The sequence below is a fragment of the Carcharodon carcharias genome, chromosome 18 (assembly GCF_017639515.1).
Source record: "Carcharodon carcharias isolate sCarCar2 chromosome 18, sCarCar2.pri, whole genome shotgun sequence".
NCBI classification, from domain to species: domain Eukaryota; kingdom Metazoa; phylum Chordata; class Chondrichthyes; order Lamniformes; family Lamnidae; genus Carcharodon; species Carcharodon carcharias.
This window is the reverse complement of record NC_054484.1, coordinates 53,340,034-53,355,938: the sequence shown is the minus strand read 5'-3', so window position 1 is coordinate 53,355,938 and position 15,905 is coordinate 53,340,034. Positions and strand designations below refer to the sequence as shown.

The 15,905-nt window shown below is 37.9% G+C and overlaps 1 protein-coding gene across 1 annotated transcript in view; it reads right to left on the bottom strand.

Annotated features, from left to right (window-relative positions):
- The window catches only part of dmd (dystrophin), a 1,748,406-nt gene that overhangs the window by 483,113 nt on the left and 1,249,388 nt on the right, over positions 1-15,905 (bottom strand). The window contains exon 48 of the mRNA XM_041212034.1: positions 8,166-8,267. Within this exon, the coding sequence (XP_041067968.1) occupies positions 8,166-8,267 (102 nt within the window). The remainder of the gene's footprint in view (positions 1-8,165; positions 8,268-15,905) is intronic.

Below are 15,905 nucleotides of genomic sequence, written 5' to 3'. Positions count from 1 at the left end.
TCAGATTATTCACTGTTGTCTATTTTTTTTGCTGGCAGGAAAATAGATGGTATTGTGACTTGAAATCAGCTGAACACCAAAATAACAATAGCAACATTGCAATCACTCAAGTCAGGCAACTTATTTTTTACCTTAAGGAATATTTGACCAATAAGACTAGTCTTAATACCAGACCAGTACTCATGCTGATACATTACATACCAATGCTAACTCTCCATGGACAATGGATTAGGACGACTAGAAGCTTGACCTGAAGGCTACATGTCCGAAATATTATAACCTGTTTTTTTTGGTAATGTCCTCCTCTTGTACACGAGGGCTCTACTCAGCAATTTAGTTAATTACCATCAACATACTGATAAACATATTGATGTGGTTATGATAAATCATAAAAGCTTTGACTCATTATAACCCTTCAGCCTTTGCACAATAAAAGGATATATTAATTCCATTGTTATTTCTCGAATTTTCACTTTTTATTTTCAGATTTCCATCATTTGCAGTTTTCCCTTTATTTTGCGCTTTCAGCTTGCACAGTATCACAGTGAATTTCAAGGTAGGAGATCCTTTTCACCACAGAATGGGTCAGTATGCTTTAAAAATGTTATCCTCCTAGTTATTTCAAGATCTTTTCTTCCTAAAATCAAATGTACTTGTGGAAATATTTATAAGGTGAGCTCTAACATTTTCCAAATGGTAAAACACCAGAATAGCTATCTTGAGGTATGCTATGCCTTAGAGATGGTGAAAAGTAGGGTAGACCAAAGCTCTAGTGCCTTGTCAAGGGAGAAAACAGTGACGGAAATCTGAAAGAGGAATTAATATATCCTTTTATTGTGCAAAGGCTGAAGGGTTATAATGAGTCAAAGCTTTTATGATTTATCATAACCACATCATTATATTTATCAGTATGTTGATGGTAATTAACTAAATTTCTGAGTAGAGCCCTCATGTACAAGAGGAGGACTTTACCATAACTGTAGACATTTTATCCATTATTCCTTGCTTACTTTTTTATTTTCAGTTAGAGGCTTTTGAATGGTATTTGTGAAATACTAATTTTTAAAATTAATTGAATTCTCTGTTCCTGATAGAAGTAGCAGTTGGCATAATCTGTTGCAGCTGTTAGAGAACAACTGTGAAGCATCTCTATAGGAAAATGGCAACAAACAGATGCTTCCAATTGGTTGGAGGTGACAGGGTGATTAATTTACCTAATAACAAGCTGATCTACCACTGATTTATAGTGAGGCATGCATGATGATCTCAAAGTAGATGCTATATAGGAAGGAACAATCACCTTTGATCATAGGTGATAAGTAAGGCATTAGAGTCAGGAAACACTCCATAATACAGATCCTCCTAGATTCCTAGAAGGTCCCAGCAGATTGGAAAATTGTAAATGTAATATCACTATTCAAAAAAGGAGAGATACAGAAAGCAGGAACCCACAGACCAGTTAGTCTACCATCTGTAATTGGGGAAAATGCTTGAATCTAGGAGGTAGTAGCAGGATATTTAGAAAATCATAATACAATCAAGCAGCGTCAATGTGATTTTACGAAAGCGAACGAGTGTTGAGCAAATAAATTAAAGTTCATTGAGAATATAACAAACAGGGTGGATAAAGGGAAGCAGTTGATACAGTGTATTTGGATTTCCAAAAGGCATTCAGTAAGGTCCCACACAAAAGAGAATGTTGAATGTCTAATTTTTGTTTTGGCTCCCAACTCAAGACTGTGGTTCACAGCTCCTCTGAGGTACTGTGAACCATGTCTCCAAACAAAACACCCAAAATAAGAGCTCATGATATTGGGGTAATATATTAGCAAGGAAAGAGGATTAGCTATCTAACAGGAAACAAAGATTCAAGATAAATAGGTTATTTTCAAGATGTCAAACTGTAACCCTTGGAGTAGCACAGGGATTAGTGCTGGAGTCTCAACTATTTATGATCTACATTAATGACCTGGATGAAGGGAACTAGAGTAATGTATCCATATTTGCTGACCATACAAAGATAGGTAGGAAAGCAATCTGTGCTAAAGACCCAGATTTTCAAGAAATCTAGCCAAGTCACGAGGCCTTTAAAAATAGCTGGTCAGGATTGATTCTAGGATTCCCACCCCTGTTCTTATTTCCAGAAATATTTGCCAGTGTGGGATGTGAGTAGCAAGCCCACATGCAGCACTCCCACACTTGCCTACTCCATTGTGGCATCAGCATTAACCCATTAACCACCCCCCGCCAAACAATTTTGATGGAGTTGGACCTGTTTTGTTTGCAGACATGGTTCACGGCACCTCCGAGGAGCTAAGAGTCGTAGGAGAACCCTAATCTCGAGTCGGGAACCAAAACAAAAATTAGACATTCAACATTCCCTTTGAAAAACATTGCCCTCTTCCTTTCTCACAAAGCTGTCAATCAGTCACATATAAAGAAAATTCCATTTAACACACCTTTCATCCACTTCACACCTCTTATTTGTCCAAATAAACATACAAGCAGTGAAAAAGCTCTTCAAAGAAAGATAACTTTATTACATTTCTTAGAATATTAGAAGTTAATAAATATGTCAATCACACAAACAGACCTCTGCTAAGCTGAGTCAATTATCCAGCTCAGTCAAGCATTCAGAATGAGGCCATCTAGAAAAATCACATGTCTGGTCATCGGTTTCTGTTAATAGTTGATAGTGTTAATAATGCCTTACTACAACTGCACGGGGAATTAGTGAGACCACACCCAGAGTACTGTGTACAAATTTGGTCTCTTTACTTGAGGGATATACTTACATTGGAAGCAGTTTAGAGAAGGTTCACTAGGCTGATTCCTGGGATGAAGGTGTTGCTTGTGAAGAAAGGTTGAGCAGGTTAGGCCTATATTTATTGGTGTTTAGAAGAGTGAAAGGTGATCTTATTTGAACATATAAGATTCTGAAGAGGCTTGACAGGGTAGATGCTGGGAGGATGTTTTTCCTCATTGGGGAATCTTGAACTCGGGGGAAATCTAAAAATAGCGGGTCTCCCATTTAAGATGGAGATGAGGAGGAATTTCATCTCCTAGAGGGTTGTTAGTCTCTCAAATTCTCTTCATCAGAGAGCAGTGGAGGATAAGTCATTGAATATATTCATACATGAGTTAGACAGATTTTTGATCTACACAGGAGTCAAGGGATATGGGGAAGGGGGATGGAGAGGGATGGGGATGGTGGCAGGAATCTGAAGTTAAGACCACAACGAGATAAACCATGATCTTACTGAATGGTGAGATAGGCTCAAGGAGCCAAATGGCCTACTCCTGCTCCTATTTCTTGGGATCTTATGAACATGTATTTTAACCATATCTAAGTACAGATTCTCGAAGTAGGTATCCTGAAATTTAATGATATTGTTTGGGATAATTAATCACTGAGTTTTTGTAAAAGAAAAGTTTTAACTCATGCATATGAATTATAGCATGAACAGGTTTTTGTCACCTAATATCAGATTACACCTTTTGTTGCAACATAGTCTTTACTAAAGAAAAACAACATTCATTTGTACAGTGACTTTCACATTCTTGCAGCATTTCAATGTCTCAACAGCCAATTAAGGACTTTTGAAGTGTTGTCACTATTGTAACACAGGGAAACATGACAGTCAATTTGTGCATAGTATGATCCCTCAAACAGCAAAGAGAAAAATGGCCAGATAATTTGTTTTTGTGGCACTAGAGGGATAAATGTTACCTACCATTCTGCCATCCTACCAGTAGGATTGTAACAAGGCAAATTATTTGAATATTTGAATTATTGAAGTAAAATAGCTTAATATAATGTACTTTGAAATTATTTTTGTGAAGACTGCTTAATTTGAGCAATGTATTCATGGCATTTGAAAGTACTGTTCCTGCTATGACTGGCAATTAGCATAATCTGTAGTATGATAAACATCTTTTAAGGCTGACATCATGGTTTCAAAAGTTCAGTTCTAATAGATGCAGGTTAAGACTGACAGACGGTCTTGAATCACAATACTGCTAAATATATAAATGTGGTTCCTTACTTAATGACTCCATGTTGTCACCAAGTCTATATATCTGCTCTTTAGTGGTGGGCATGCAGCACATTGAAACATTACTTTATCACAGCCATTTTTTGTTTTAGTAATCAATTGAGCTACGTTTTTACATCAATGCATTTTGTTTGTTTCTTGGACTGATAATCTGATAATAATTAATGGCTTCAAATTGTAAATTGATAATGAATTTAACATCAATTTATGTTTTCCTGTAAAATGCTGTGTCTAACATTTCTCTGTTAATTTATGTAGATGAAATGAAACAACACTTTTAATGCAGACACACAAAAATTACAAGTATATCATCAGGTCATTTATTCATTGCTGTAGGAGCTTACTGTGCACTAATTGGCTGCCGTATTTCACACATTACAACAGTGAATACACTTCAAAAATACTCCACTGGTGTGAAGCACTTTGAAAGGCATATATAAATCCAAGCTCTTTCTTTGTTCTTTATTGTACCAGTGAATTCATCCTGCAGCCCTCATAAAACTGAAGTAAAACATAGTGCTGCTTTAAAGCAGGAGATTGATAAGAAGCCCCACATAGCTGCATAATGGAAACATAAGAAAAAAGAGCAAAAGCAGGCCATTCAGCCCCTCGAACCGGCTCGGCCATTCAAGTAGATCATGGATGATCTTCTACCTCAACACCATTTTCCCACACTATCCCCATATCCCTTGATGTCTTCAGTATCTAGAAATCTATTGATCTCTGTCTAGAGCATACTCAATGACTGAGCCTCCACAGTCCTCTGGGGCGCAGATTTCCAAAGATTCACTACCCTCAGTGAAGAGATTCATCCTCATCTTAGTCCTAAATGGCCTACATCTTATTCTGAGACTATGTCCCCTGGTTCTAGATGGCCCAGCCAGGGAAAACCTCCTTTCTACATCTGCCCTGTCGAGCCCTGTAAGAATTTTTCATGTTTCAATGAGACCACCTCTCATTCTTCGAAACTCTTCAGAATACAGGCTGAGTGTCCTCAATCCTTCCTCATAGGACAATCCCACCATCCCAGGAATTAGTCTGGTGAAACTATGTTGCACTCCCTCCAAGGCAAGTATACCCTTCCTTAGGTAAGGAGACCAAAGCTTTATGTAATATTCCAAGTGCGGTCTCACCAAGACTCTAAACAATTGCAGCAAGACATCTTTACCCCTGTACTAGAATCCTCTTGTAATAAAGGCTAAAATACCATTTGCCTTCCTAATTGCTTGCTGCACCTATATGTTAGCTTCCAGTGACTCATGAACAAGGATACCCAAGTTCCTTTGAACATCAATATTCCCCTATCTCTCACCATTTAAGAAATACTCTGCATTTCTGTTTTTCCTACCCCTAAGGTGGATAACTTCACATTATAGTCCATCTGCCATGTTCTTGCCCACTCACTTGGTCAAAATCCCCTTGAAGCCTCTTTGCACACTCCTCACAACTCACATTTCCACCTAGATTTGTGTCATCAGCAAACGTGGAAATATTGCATTTGGTCCCCATGTATAAATCATTGACATAGATTAGGAATAGCTGGGGCCCATGCACTTAGGACTCCACTAGTCACAGCCTGTCGAACTGAGAATGACTTTACTCTCTGTTTTCTGTCTGTCAACAAGTTCTCAATCCATGCCAGTAGATTATTATTACCAATCCCGTGCACTTTAATATTGTTTACTAGCCTCTTGCGTAGTACCTTATTGAAGGCCTTCTGAAAATCCAAATACACCATATTCACTGGTTCCTCTTATCTAGCTGCTAGTTACATCCCCAAAAAACTCCAAAGGTTTGTCAAACATGATTTCCCTCCATAAATCCATGTTGACTCTACCCAATCTTGTCATAATTTTCTAAGTGTTTAGCTATCACAACCTTTATAATAGACTTTAACATTTTCCCTATTACTGATGGCAGGCTAAGAGGTACGTAGCTTCCCATTTTCTATCTCCTTCCTTTCTTAAATAGTGGGATTACATTTTCTAGCTTCCAATCTGCAGGAGCAGCTGTAGAATCAATAGAATTTTGGAAGATGATCTCACAGTACATCCACTATCTCTAGGGACACCTCTTTCAACACTCTGGGATGTAGCTCATCAGGTCCAGGGGATTTATCAACTTGAAGTTCTATTAATTACTCCAGAATTACTTTTTTATTAATTCTTTGAATTCCTCATTCCCACCAAACCTTGTCTCTCCAGTTTTCTGGAAGGTTTTTTGTACCTTCCTCCATGAAGACAGACCCAAAGTATTTGTTAAGTTTCTCTGCCATTTCCTTATCTTCCATTACAAATTCTCCTGTCCATTCCTGCAATAGGCCCAAATTTGCCTTTGCTAATCTTTTCATTTTTACATATTTATAGAAACTTTTACAGTCCATTTTTATGTTTCTCATTAGTTTACTCTCATATTCTATTTTATCTTTCTTTATCAGTTTCTTGGTCCCCCTTTGCTGAATTCTTAAAAGTTCCCAATCCTCAGGCTTACTATTTTTTAGGCAACATTGCAAGCCTCTTCCTTTGAACCAATACAATCTTTAACTTCTCTTGTTGGCCATGGTTGGATCAGTTTTCCTGTTAGGTTTTTGTGCCTCAAAAGAATGTATATTTGTTGTAAACCATGTATTATTTCTTTAAAGCTATCCATTGCCCATCTACCGTCATCCCTTTTAATGTAGTTTCCCAATCTACCACAGCCAACTTGCCCCTCATACCTGTGTAGCTTCCTTTGTTTAAATTTAAGTCCCTAGTTTTAGATTGAGCTACATCACTTCAAACTTAATACAAAATTCTATCATGTTATGGTCACTTTTCCCTAAAGGCTCCTTTACAACAAGATTATTAATTAGCCCTTTCTCATTGCACAACTCAAGATCTCAAATTGCCCATTCCTTAGTTTATTCCTCAACAAACTGCCCTAGAAAATCATCTTCTGGGAATTTGTTCTCCACAGCATTAGTGCTAAATAGGTCCACCCAGTCTACATGTAGACTGAAGTCCCCCATGATTATTGTTACATGCATTTTTAATTTCCATAGATGTCCACATACCATTCCACAGATAATCTATAGATATACAATGTACCCTACTGAGCATTCTACTTTTCCCATTTAATCTCCTGAGAGAATGTTCTGTATGATAACTTATTGATCTCTATTCAACTGTAGCCTACATCCCTCCAAACAGCATTTCTTTCCTGCCCCAGCAGTATTTAGCCCATGCAGTACTTGATCACCTTCAAGAGAGAACTGGACCTGTTTTCTAGCTGGGGTAGAGATCGTATTGTACAGTAGATATAGGCACTATATAACATTAATCTAGGCCAGAGTAACCTTCTAGACTAACTTGGATCATCTAAGAGGTCATGGAAGAATGTTCCAGATTCCTCCCTCCCCTCAATTGGTCTGAATTTTACCTGGTTTCTCACTTCTCCAAGAGATCACATAGCTTTTGAATGGGGTGGGAAATGTCTTTATCATGATGCACAATGCATTGCTATTGTGTATGACAGCTGGGTGGATCAGACGATCTTTTCCAGTCTCAGTGTTTACTGCAGTCTGTGCAAATCCAACTCCCAACCAGATACTTATCCAGCTTCTTCTCTTAAAAAAAATCATCTGAACTGCTTTTTCTGTTTTTTCTATCCTAAGTATTCACTCAAACCAATTATAATTTGTGTCTGACATTTTCCTGCAGGCTGTTAAAAGCAATAACAACTTGAGTTTTGTTAACAATTGAAAGAAAAACAATATAAACTTCTCCAGAAATAAGAAAAATTGAATATTTTGTTTTATAAGCACCTCAACCTACATTATTGTTGATCCCCAGTTCATTTTCGCCTTATGTACCTCATTGGAAAATGTACTTATTCATCAAGTAGTTACTGGTTTTATTCCCAACACTAAATTATTTCCCCAAAGACAACATATATATTATTAAAGTACTGAATTCAAATTAAATTTGAATTATTCATCTTTATTGCAGTTATTATGATTATGATCTGATTGTTCTATCTTACTTCAATTTATAAAATCTTGCTGTCCAAGTTGCACAATTAAAATAAATTATTGGAAGTTACCAAATCTCTAATACTGTAAGAGAGTGTTACCTTCAATGGTTGAGGGATGGGCTTTTCCTTACAGAAGTGCTGCGCCTTGAACAATATGCCTTCCACATCAGCCTGTTTGGCTAGTACTCCTTCTTCTGTCTCCTTAAAACAGAAATAGATTAAAAATATACATCATTCTAAAATGATCAATAAAGCCATTTATAGGTACTAGCTCTTCTACAGATCGCAAAAGTCATTCCACACTGATTATGTCCCAACAACTTGCTTATGCTGACTTACTAACCAGTGTATGTAGAATTTTCTGATTCACAAACCTCTGCAAATGTATTGTCAACAAATCTTGAATGTTCCATTGTTGCTATAAATGTGCGTTTTACTTTCTTATCACCTCTTAGCAGAAACAGGAAAAAACAGGCAGGAGTTTCAAATTCAATTATGCTTCATTATGATCGGAATTACACATTTTGAGCAGGTTTTCAAATTCAACTCTCACCTAAAATTCACCAACTTAAAGATGAAAAGATCACATAATGAAAGGCAGAATGAAAAAGGCTATTCATCCAATGAAGTCAATTCCTTCCACAGAATATAAACAATATGTTCTATGCCAATTATACTCCCTAGCCCTCAAAGATAGTTCACCAAAAGCATAGAAAATTGATCTAAACTACACTCTTATTAGTCCAGCCCAGTTAATTGCTTTCCCCAGATGATATTCCTATGGTCTTACAAGCACAGAAACCATCCCGTTTAATGCTGTACTTGATGAACTTAGTCTTTAAGTTCTATCCTTAGCCAGTTTTTTTTCATCACCGAAGGAATTAATTAACCGCTTTTGTTGCAAATTTGTTTCAAATAAGCATTACTGTTGTCATTGGATAGAAATTCTGTTAATCTCTAGTCCCACTTGAGGCATGTTAATTTTAAACCTATGTCCTCTACTGCTGTAGACACACTGCTAAATGAAACAACCTGCTTATATCTATATTATCCATGCCTCTCAGCATTTTAAGGCCTGGATCAGTTTTGCACTTCTGTCATCTTTTCTCTGCTAAAAATAAATTAACTTTGGTGTGAATCTCTTCATAAGTTGGACTTAATGAAAATACTACATCACATTGAGCCCATCTGTCACCGTCCGATGCACCAAAAGATCTAAGAAACCTCTGATGATCTGGTCATCCTCGATACAGGAAATAGGCATATGTGTTGAGTATCTAAAATCACATATAATGTACCAATGAAGAACCCACCAATGATATATACATTAGCTTGACATGTTTTGACTTATAACCAAATACTATTAAGATACATCCTTGATTTGGTTCATTATCAAAAGCTTTAAACAACTTTCACTGAATGTGTATTAATCATTCTATATCCTATTGCATTTGTACCTTGCTAATGGATATGTACGTCACATTACCTTTTCCATATACCTTATCATACCATTATCCACAATAAAATCGACTTGGCATTCCTTAGCTACTTCACGTCATTGCTCGAGATTTATTTAGCAATGTTTCCTAACAACAGAAACTCATGTCCATAGTAAATTTTATATGACAATTGGAAATTCCTTGTTCCATATGTGGTTGATGAATAACATCCTACTCTTGTTTGTTAGGGTTTACACGTAAAATACATTTTTATCACTTTTGGTTTACTTCTGATTATACCATGGAGGATAATTGCTGCTGGTTTGTCAATCACAATTAAAAAAGATTTTGGCTGAAATTATAACAAAGCGAAAGGACCTTGTTTAGCCTAAGGTGAAATCTTAATATGAGTTATTTATTGAATCCCAGTTCATAATTCTACACAATTTCAAATCCAGTTTCCTATCATCGTCCTAATTTCATACCCCTTAATCTCCTTTAGTAATATTCCATGTGGTACCTTGTCAAAGGCTTCCCCACTATCTGTGTAAACAACGTATTCTGTAATTTCCCCATCTATCATGTGTGTTCCCTCTCCAAACAATTCTATAACGTTTGTCAAGCATAAACATTCCTTTTGAAATCCATGCTGGCTACTTCTAATCATCTTTTTTTCTGGATATGATGCTAATTTCATCCTAAAGATCAAGATAAAGAAACCAAAATTACATTTGAAACTGGTGGCAAGTCAGTGGAGCGATCACTCAGTGTTCTGGGTCTGTGTTTTGTGAAGCCAGAGTAGCATTTCAGACTCCACAAGTATTTGGGCTTTATTGCACTGGCCTCTAGCTGGTTAAGCTCTTTAGGCACCATTAGCTGCAAATTTCCCAATTTATACATCATCCTGACTTGGAAATATATTGTCATTCCTTCATTGCTGCTGGGTGTAAATTCTGGAGCTCTCTACCTAATAGCACCGTGCAAATACCTCTACCATATGGACTGCAGCAGATCAAGCAGGCAGCACACCACCACTTTCTCAAGAACAATTAGGGATGGGCAATAAATGCTGGTCTTGCCAGCAACTCTCAAAACCCATGAATGAATTAAAATACAGACCCTAAAGAACTAAAGGAATAGTTGTTGTCTAATTATACATCAGAGTCCTGCAAACATTTCAGGGCCCTGATTATACTAACAATATCAGCTTGCTGCTTACCACAGTCTGGGTAATTGAAATCACTTGATACAATTTCACATGAAATGTGGGTCAATCTGGCATTGAGATTGTGACTTGATTTTGGACTCCCATTTCACATCTGGAAAATGGGTATATCAATGTTCAATCTCTCTCCTTAAAACCTTTTCTCTGTAAAATTTTCATTATCACCATATGTTCAGTTATTTGGTCTGTAAATACCCAAATTAGCTCTGCAGCCCATTTTAAAAATGGGTACTACTCTGGTCACTTTCCAATCCTCACTCAATAAAGATCTGAAATAATCTTGTTGAAGTTAAAAATGTCTCAACAAAATGTCTCAAGAGAAAAGCATTAAGAATACACTTTGTTGATGACATCTTATAGCATTCTGTTTGCTTCTTGAAAAAGTCTCATCTTAAGTATGTGAAATAGTTCAATGTATAATTGTACGAGGAACTGTGGTTCTAAGTTCGCCGGTCTACTCAAGCACCCCATAAGACCTTAGAAATTATCCTTATCATATAAAGTATGCGTGGAATCATTCAAGTGAATGTTTGATGGAATAATATCTAACATTTCATTCCAATTTTGGTTCTAACTCTTTTACAAAATCTTTTCCATTAGCAGTCAGAAAATTCTGTACAAATTGTCAAACTTAAATGTGTCTCTAATATGACATTATAACTACCTGTTAAGTTAAGAATGTATCATTTTACCAATATTTAATGCTGGATAGTTGTGACCGCAGCTGAGGACTGAGCAAATTTGTTCTATTATGGAAAGTGCTAGGGAAAAGGCACTTAACTGACAAAGCCCTTCAGTCACTTATGGATGCAGTTACGGAGCAGAGAACAGATTAATTCATGGTGAACAATCATATGACACTTGCGCAGTGAAGGTGACACTCAAACTCTGTATCCTTACCATTCAATCCATCCCCCTCTCCAACAACTGTCTGGGGTTGAATTCAATAGTTCACAGCCTCAGCCTCCTACTCAAATCCAAACTGAGATTCTGACTCCATAAACTCTCCATCACAAAGACTACTAATTTGCACTTCCAGAACATCACAACTTCTGCTTCTACCTCAGCCCTTCTCCCACATTCACACTTTGGTCACCTGCAGACTTGATTATTCCGATGCTCTTCCTGCTGGTCTCCCAGCTTTCATCCTCCGTAAACATCAATTCAGCCAAAGCTCTGCTACCCATATCCTACTCTGCGTCAAGTCCAGCTCTATGATTTCTTTTCTCAGCATCTCCATCTCTGTGCTTCTTTACAATCTCCTCAAAATCTCCTTCTTTGGCTAAGCCTTTGGTAAACCCCTCCCAATAACTCCTCCTTTGGCTCAGTGTCCACTGCTTTTGTTCTCCCCTGTGGAATACCTAGGGGGATTTTGCAACATTAAAAGTCTACAGAAATACAACCTGTATAAGACACATAAATATAGGCCATTATCATTAATGCATGTAGCCAGATTTTGCATATATTGCATTAATAATGTGAAATATTAACAAGATCAGGAATGATTTCTTAAACTCAAAAGTCATTTTCTAGTACAGAAACCTTAGTCAGGGCTGGACACAAGTGTATCAAGTGTGTAGCTAGTATCCGTTGGCAAAGCATGCAAATTTCCACAGAGCTCTGCAAACATCGAGCAGCTATCATAGCCTCATGGACAGACTGTACTGTCCTTGCAAAATTGCCAAGCTACAATTATGCAATTTTAGATCTATAGAAGAAAGGAAAACTAGAATGGCTCTGATGGTAGAGTTTCGGGGGAGGGAGGGGTGGAAATAAGTGAAGAAAATCATATACACGCAGTAATATTGGAACAGACATGAGATTGAAGTAATCCATATCTATGGTATGCGTGCTTGTGCATGCATATGTGTACAAAACAATCATTTGCTCTTTCTCTTTGCAAGAAACTATCTTTCACTATGTGTTGAAACACATGACACACTTTTCTCATTTGTCTTGAACAATTTGAACATATGAACATTTATTAGTCATCAACATGTTAGAAATGGAACATGAAGGCAGTTTGAACATTCAGGGCAGTTGAAGATGGGAGGGGAGGTTATATAATGAAGCTCTAACAATAAATTGAATCAGATTTGGTATCCTTACGTGATGAAACTATAGCATACATTTCAGGTGCTGAGGCTGTGAATGAACTGAGAAAAGCAGAAATTTGCAGCCAGCATTGAGGGTTTGGATTAGGCTGTTTTGCACATATTGGGCAGAATTTTGCCCTTGTCAGGTGGGCAGGCCCGGGAAAGGTCTTGCAGCTGACCACCGCCCGCAATCGGTCCCCACGCAGTGCTTAGCGCTACCGGTGTGGGCGTGAAAGGAGCACAAGCGCGGAACTGTGCACATGAGTGGGGGTGCACACAGTAAAAGCTCCCTGAGGCACAGAGCTGCCTCAGGGAGCTGAAGATTTTTAACAGTATCAATAAAGATATTAAAAATAATGAAAACATGTTCCCTCATGTGACATTTTCACATGAGCAGGGACATGTTAAATATGAGTATTAAAAGTTTTAAATTTTTTTTAAATCACTGGTCAAAACCTCATCCGTGGATGAGCTTTTGTCAAAAGTGCAAAGGCCTCTTGGCCTTTTCGTCTGCCCGCCAACCGAATGAAAGCGAAAAGTTTAAGTCAGTGAATTGATTAAGGGCCTTTATAGGCCACTTAATTGTTGACGGGCGCGCTGCCGACTCTCGCACACATCCGCTGATCAAAATATCGCGCGAGTGCGCGATGCCGTTGGGACGCTCACCCGACATCATCGCGCGTCACTTTACACTCGTTCAGGTTGGGCCCACGCTCGCCCAACAAGCGAAAAATTCTGCCCATTGGGAATTCACAACTGGCAGGCACAAAAGCTTAATAAGAGTGGTCATGATTCCAGCACTGGTTAAGCTGCAACTGTTTAGATAAGAAGGAAACTAATTTATATTTCAATGTGCCTTTCATATCCATAGTATATCCTAAAAGACTTTACAGTCAATTAATTGCTTTTTTTTTTGAAGTGTGGTCATTTTGTTTTGGAGATATACGCAACAACCAATTTGGCACAAAGGAAGGTTCCACAAACAGCATTAAACTAAATGACAAGCTTAATAATTTTTGGTGCTGTTGGATGGACACCAGAAAAACTCCCTGTTCTTCTTCAAATAGTGTCATGGGATCACCTATAGAATCATAGAATGGATGCACTCCAGGAGGAGACCATTTGGTCTGTCATGTCTGTGCCATCTCTCAGCAAGAGCAAATCACCTAGCTCTATTTCCCTGTTTTTCCCCGTAGTTCTGCAATTTTTATTCTTCAGTTAACTATCTAAATTTCTTTTGAAGGCCTTGATTGAATCTGTCCCCATCACACTGCCAGACAGTGCATTCCAGATCCTAACCAATTGTTGCATGGAAACAATTTTCCTCATGTTAACATTGCTTCTTTTGCCAATCACCTTAAATCAGTGCCCTCCGGTTCTTAACCTTCCAGTAATGGGAAAAGTTTCTCTCTATCTGTCTCAATCCCTCATGAATTTGAACACCTCTCTCAAATCACCTCAACCTTCTCTTCTGCAAGCAGAACAGCCCCAGATTCTCCAATCTATCCATGTAACTAATGTTCCTCAACTCTGGAACCATTCTTGAAAATCTTTTCTGTATCCTCTCTAATGCCTTCATATCTTTCCTAAAGTGTGGTGCCAAAAATGGACAAAATACTCGAGTTGAGGCTGAACCAGGGTTTTATACAGATTTATCATGACTTTGGTTTCGTACTCTATGCCCCAATGTATAAAGCCGAGGATCCCGTTGGCTTTATTGATTGCTTTCTCAACCTGCTCTGCCACCTTCAATGATTTGTACATATATATCCCCTGATATTTCTGTTCCTGCACCCTTTTTAGAATTGGACCCTTTATTTTACATTGCTTCTCGTTATTCCTATTAAAATGAGTGCTTTGCACTTCTCTGCGTTAGGTTTCATCAGCCACTTGTCTGCCATTCCACCAGCCTGTCTAACACTATCCTTCTTGGCTGTTCAAGCTTCAAAGTTTTTAAGTTTTGTGTCTACCTAACTTTGAAAATTGGATCTTAATTTGACATCTCATCCAAGAGATGGCATCGCTGACAATGCAATACTCACTCAGTGCTGCACTGAATGCTTGCAACGGGGTTTGGACTTATACACTTCTGACTCAGGAGAGAGTGTGTTACTACTGAGCCAACTGTCACCTAATTCATGCCTACGGGTTCATTCTGTGCTTCACTTTCTTTGTACATGGATGTTATGATGAGACCTATCAATGAAGAGGCAGCATGGCACTACATCCTGCAAGCATTAGCACAGAGGAATACACCCCTGAATCTATAGGGTGATGCACCGAATATGGGCGAAGTAGACAACTATGCAAAAACATATCCTATCTGAAAGAACTTTTCAGGTTTCAATTACTCGTAGCATGAAGATGAGCTGTTTGACATAAGTGCTGGATTTACCTCTCACCAGTTGTACGAATCCCCTTGTTCTACATTCATGATTTATCTTGAAATAGTTCTCCTAGGAAAAAATTCTTTCTTGCCCTTATTAACAAGCCCCAACAGCAACTCTTTTTATTAGATAACCAGTGTTTCAGCTGGATGCATTTTTTACTATTTGTGTCCTGTGAATACACCCAATCATGATGAATGATAGTTACTGACAACTGAAAACAAACGGTTACTCTTCCAAACGGAATTGTGAAAAAGAAATTCAACACACTACTGCAGTGTGATGTTGAGAGTTTCTTTATTCAATGTACAGTAATGATATGGATCTATACACACACAAACAAATACACATTCTTCTTCATCTTGTTGCTAGAACACTTCTATTACCACAGGAAATCTGTCAAAGCACCAATAAGCACTGCAACTGATCAGCCTGGGCTACATGTAACAATGCCTCTGCCATACATTTCAATTATTCCGAATATCTCAATGCTGAATACAACTAAGGATTTCCAGTACAACAACAGCAGATGACATAAGGTAAACAAGATGATGATGGGAACTTACTCCCCATTTTTTTTAATATATGGATTGTGCCTGCTGCTTTTCCTGCTACAAATTTCAGAATTCTCCAGTGCCCCCTCACAATTCTTTATACCTAACTGTGCCTCTGCTGTGGTTAGAACGTGTTGG